A 5374-nucleotide genomic window follows, 5' to 3' on the forward strand; every position below is an offset into this window, starting at 1 on the left:
CGCTGGAGGGCGGCCGGATTTGCGAGTAGCAGGTTTGGAAACAGGAGTAGAGACCGCCGATGTATCTGGTGCAGACTGTGTGGGTGCATTTGGAGTGGGTTTTGTTGGAGAGGTGGTTTCAGGGGGTTCGGAGTCTGCGAGTCCAATTAGCAAGCAGTTACAATTCCGTAGAATAGAAGAGCTGAACATACCTTCGCCTTTGCGGCGGTCAGATCTGCCTTTACGTCGGCTAACGGGTTCAGGTACAGCCTCCTTTTCAGGTTCGGGTTCGGGGTCGGCCTCCTTTTCGCGTTGGTTCCTAGTGGCTCTGGTCTTCTTCTGGTTGCCGTTGACACTTGCAGTCTTTGACTTTGACTCTTCCTCAGAAGGGGAACGAGTGTTGCGCCGAGACGGCTTCGAGCGGGAAGAGGGAGAAGGTGAGCTCGTTCTCTGTCTCTTGGAAGCTTGCTTGTTTCTATCAACTTGTTAGTAGGCCATAACTGAAATCTAATATGAGAGAGACGTACATTTCGCTAACACTGCGGCTTCTTTTCCCCCTGCGACTGGTAGTCTCTTCAATCACGGATGCAGTGTCTTCTTTGCTCTCTTCGATGGCTCTGCGTAGCAACTCTTCCTCGTCATAGGCGGCGTCACGGCTATTCATGGTTCTACGCTTGGTGCGAGGGGAAGTATCATTGCTCTTGAGCTTCTTGTCCTTTGAACTTTTGGCCGAGTCTCTGGAGGTGGTCGAAGATGCTGAGGAGGTAGACCCGGCTACTGGGAGGTACTGGGACGTCTTTTGGCTGCGAGACCGTAAGCGCGATGTCCACATTTTGAGGGAGGTTGGGTATGAAGCTGGTGACTGAGGAGCAAAGGACGGTGGAAGGTGATGTTGTAAGGATAAAGAGGGAGCAGCAGGGCTCAATGCAGGGAGTGAAGCCATCCTATATGTGTATGATGTGTGTTGCGAGAACAATTGAAGGTGTGGTAGTGCCGGAGAGGTCAATGGAGATTGTGTGAATCGCAATAACACAGCAGCGGTGAATAGACAGAGATAACCAGCCACCACTAGTAAATAAAAAAAGTATTCGACGCAGAGGAACAAGGAAGCAAATACGATAACAAGCACCAAAGAAGAAGAAGAGGAACAAACTCACCCATGAGGTCCGACAATGATACTGTGCAGGTCCTTGCGGCATCTCTCGCAGAAATACTCGTCCGGGCTCGAGGCCTCTTCCATGATGCCGACACAGCCGCCATGCTGCCAGACCTTGCACTCATCGCACTGGATGAACAAGCTGCCGGCCTCTTCAGACTGAGCATCGGCACCAGATCCAGCACCCTGGCCGTCGTCGTCCTTGCCGGCCTTTGAGGAGGACGCAGCAGCAGCGCCGCCGCGGTGTGCAGCATGGGCAGGCAGGCCCGGGTAGTCCTGGTGGCCGCAGATACAGCGTGTGATCTCCTCCTCGCCCTCTTCGTCGAACTCGTCTCCGGTCAGCGTCACGTCGGCATCGGCCTCGGCCTCGACGTCCTCGCGGCCCCTGGACTGTCGCTGCTGGCGGGTGCTGGTGCCAGAGCCAGAGCCAGAACCAGAGGTGGCGGCGTCGTTCTTCGAGCTGGCCGTGTCCGCGCCGTCTTCCAGCGACTGGGAGCGCTGAGCAGCCGACCGGCGCGGCGGCGTAGGCTTGTTACCGTTATTATTCGACCGCGTGGTTCGCTCCGGCCGGCTGAGGGAGTTGAGCGAGCTGGAGGGAGCCGAATGCTGCATTGCGGCGGATGCTGGGTGCGCTGCGCGGGCTCGAGAGGAGCGACGAGGGTTCATGGCGGTGGGCGCATGCAAGAACCAGGTATTAATGGGTGCGTAGAGGGCCTGAGAGGTATGATGAAGGATATTATCTGGCCGGAGAGGACCAACAGCGCGTGTGAGGATGGATGCGAAGCTCCTGAGGGCGGGTGGGCAAAAATCTCGGTCCTTCTGGCTCACGAACCCGCGGCGTCCAAAGCGAGGGTTTTTTAAGAATTGGGGCCAGCTGAGAGCAAGCAGGGAGCAGAGAAGAAGGGCTCGCGTACGGGAAGATGCGAGATCGAGGACTGCTACATGCTAGAGAAGAGCTGGCGGGCTGGAGGCTGAAGACGTCGACGTTGGGAGGTGAAGAAGTCGAAGGCGAAAGACGAAGACGGAGTTGAGTTTATGGAGTTTTTGGAGAAGGAAGCGGCTTCGCTAGTAGATTAAGTCCCCGCCAGCGACCACGACAGACCGCGAGACAGCGACAAGATGAAGACACACTGGAAGAGAAGACGAGAAGACGAGAAGACGAGAAGAAGTTGATGAAGAGGATATAGAGGACGAGAAGACGAAGGAAAAATAAGATATACAGAGGAAGTGGTTGGTGTGATTTGGATGGCGGATGGAGGCTTCTTCCTACGATCAGCTTCAGCCGACTTGAAGGCCTTGATGAGACGTTGCGGCGAGAAGTCGATGAGTTGAAAGCTCTTCTCGATGATAATAAGAAGACTGGAAAGCTGACCGTGTGCTTGATTCAGCAGTTACTGTCCAGCGAGAGGCCGTCATCCCCCTGGCAGCGAGGGGACTACATGACAGACAGACAGCAGACAGACGACATCAGGGCCACCAGGATATGGAAAAGCTCAGCTCTAGAATGAAGAGGGCAACGAGAAGAAGGGCACTACTTCAACCTGCTCTCTCTGTTTAGGAGGAATGCTGCTCGTTGAGTGTCTGTCTGGGCATTATCCAAGGCCATTGAAGCTCTGATGATGAGTCCGTCGATAGCTTCAATTTACATCTCAGAAGACACGGATAACCACTTTCTGTCTGACAATGTCTCCAGGAGAATGGCTGGGCTCTACGACTTATAATAATGACGTCTGGAATCCTTGACAGGATCTATACGAGCCTGACCTGCTCCTACATGCCGATACCCATATCCTGACAATTGAGTATATTATATACTTGTTCTGGCCAGCATACCTGTACTCTGCCTGCCTCCCACTACCCTTTTACGGTGAGAGGACGCTGTTTCTTCTCGAATGCCGACTGAGTCAACAGCCGGACCTTCGACATCCAGCCCAAGCTTGTGACAGGCATCAATGAGACGGTATGATGCGCTTCTAGAGCTGATATCAAACCAGTTTCCCATATGACTCCCCTATTTTTCCGTTTCCCCGAGTGTAACTACAGCTTCATCCTCATTGCGTCCTTTAGCTGCTGCCAGGTTCTCCCTAGGGGAAGCGTCAGGGCCGTTAGGAGAGAGAGAATAGTGCCTTGTCTATTTAATAAAAAGAGAAGATAGAGTCAGCAGAATGCAGGAAGACAATAAAAAGAGAGGCGAGTTATCCGTGGCTTTGAGTAGACTTGGAGTTGGGGATATTGTGTATATAATATTCAACTATAAGCGGCCTCGTAGACAGACTGACCCCCCTAACAAGCAGCATCTCTGCCTTCTGCCTCTGCCATCTTCCCCGTCCTGCCGTCTTCTTTCTCTTGACTTCCTCTGGCTTCATCGTCTTCGTCTCTCCGTCGCTCTGTCTCTCTCTGCCTCTCTGTCTCTGTCTTCCTGCTATCAACCGCATCTCCCACTGGCTTCCCAAAGAGGCTAGCGTCGAGACATCCAAAAGCGAGCAAGAAGAAGAAGAAGACGAAGAATCTCAACTTCACCTTTTGACGAGACGCCGACGAGCCTGAAGAGCGACGATACTCGATACGCCGGAGACTCACGACCAGACGACTTGACTGCCTCTAGCTTCCTCCCGCCGCCCTTTGTCCCTTTTTCTCCCGGTGGTGTCTTCCGCCTGCCGAGCACCATCTCGCTTCTCCGTCGACCTCGTCCACTGTGCCAGCAACGGCAAAGCCCAGTTCACGGCAGTTCGCCTCTGTTCGATAGCAAGCTTGGTTTGGTAGGTCTGGACGGAGGGCAGCGTGGTCTTCTTGTTTGCTGCTCTGCTACTTTTTATTTAGTAGCCGTTTTGTGGTTGATGCTTGATGCTGACTGTCAAGGGCCGGAATAGTTGTCAATATTGGGCATCCACTCAACCACCAGATATCACGCCGCCGTTCACGGAAAACAAAGTCGATAGAGACGAGAAACGAAAGAGTGACCGACAGACAGTATCATAGGGCCGAGTGTCATCTGCTTTTACTCGCACTCTGCAGCCTGCAGGACTCACCATGGCTGCCACTCTGAGTACGTCCCTGGCGTTACCACGCAAAAAACTAGGGGGTGGACTTGACATATTTTTATATGTGCATAGATGGGTATGCTGGAACTACGCTGACGACTGATGAATACTCGACAGGCGGGGCGTATACCTCTGCTCCCGATACGCCATCCCCTATCTTCCCTGAGCGTCTCATCCGTCCGCTGCCAAAGCGGCCTCTGCGCTCCCGGCTCTCCTCAGACGCAGCAGACACTATTCTCTACCCGCCCTCACAGCCTACCACACAGCTCTTCTACGGTGCATACTCGACCACCGGAGACTCTCTCAACGACGCAAAGGTCTACGTACAGCGTAACGTCTACGGGTACGAGCATAATGCCGATGATGACGGAGACCATGACCATGACCACCACCATCATCACCACCACCACCACGATCACCATCACGATCACCACCATGATCATGATCATGACCACGACCACGACCATGACCACCATCATTACGAAGGCGGGGCAGAGTCTGGGGAAGATGAGGGCCCAGTGGCTGTCAGGAGAAGTGTAGGGTTTCAGCGAGCTTCCGCACCACCCACAGTTGATAGTGCAAAAGTGGCCTCGAACGGTGCCCAGGACGGTTACGATGCTTTTGAAAATACAAATAATAAGAAGAAAAGGAAAATACCTACGTCAGGTGGGTTAGGGTGCCACTCCAGTCTCTCTTCCGATATTGCCAGTCTTTCCTGTAGTGGGGGAAGTGGTGCTTCGATCTCGGTAGACGACGGTAGCGGACAGGGCTCCTATTATGGTTCCGGCAATCCTGTTTCCCCTGTTGGAACATCCGGCATGTCGGGTAAGGGGCGGTATGGCCGGAATGGCCCTGGTCGCGGTGCTACCGCCAGGCAGCCGCTTGCTGCCCATTCGCCTAATACGTGGTCAACGGGGAGGCGTCACGATAGTACCCTTGCTCAGGAAAACTTTGGTATTCACTTCACCCCTATTATCTATGGTTATTATTAGCATGTTTACTTGGGAAAAACAACATATTCTAACCTTTAGCAGAACCAGGCAAAGATCAAGGAATTATTTCTGCTGCAATAGCGAATGCAGCAGCGGCCCTGTCGTCCAGCCCTCAAGGCCAAAAAAATGTCAGCTTACTCGACCAGACAAAACGATCAGCCCCTGCAAAAACGCAATTCACCTTTACCTGCGAGTCAGACTCTCAC

At 53.4% G+C, this 5374-nt stretch overlaps 2 protein-coding genes across 2 annotated transcripts in view; one reads left to right on the forward strand and one right to left on the reverse strand.

Moving 5' to 3' along the window:
- The window catches only part of MGYG_03947 (hypothetical protein), a gene marked incomplete at both ends in the record, with an annotated part of 2514 nt that extends 713 nt beyond the window's left edge, over window positions 1–1801 (reverse strand). The window contains 4 exons of the mRNA XM_003173727.1: window positions 55–134; window positions 192–454; window positions 507–782; window positions 1137–1801. Coding sequence (XP_003173775.1) covers window positions 55–134; window positions 192–454; window positions 507–782; window positions 1137–1801 — 1284 coding nt within the window. The remainder of the gene's footprint in view (window positions 1–54; window positions 135–191; window positions 455–506; window positions 783–1136) is intronic.
- A 2364-nt stretch (window positions 1802–4165) lies between these two features.
- The window catches only part of MGYG_03948 (hypothetical protein), a gene marked incomplete at both ends in the record, with an annotated part of 2071 nt that continues 862 nt past the window's right edge, over window positions 4166–5374 (forward strand). Inside the window, 3 exons of the mRNA XM_003173728.1 lie at window positions 4166–4181; window positions 4249–5130; window positions 5211–5296. Of these exons, the coding sequence (XP_003173776.1) occupies window positions 4166–4181; window positions 4249–5130; window positions 5211–5296 (984 nt within the window). The remainder of the gene's footprint in view (window positions 4182–4248; window positions 5131–5210; window positions 5297–5374) is intronic.

This window comes from Nannizzia gypsea, genomic scaffold (assembly GCF_000150975.2).
Source record: "Nannizzia gypsea CBS 118893 supercont1.3 genomic scaffold, whole genome shotgun sequence".
NCBI classification, from domain to species: domain Eukaryota; kingdom Fungi; phylum Ascomycota; class Eurotiomycetes; order Onygenales; family Arthrodermataceae; genus Nannizzia; species Nannizzia gypsea.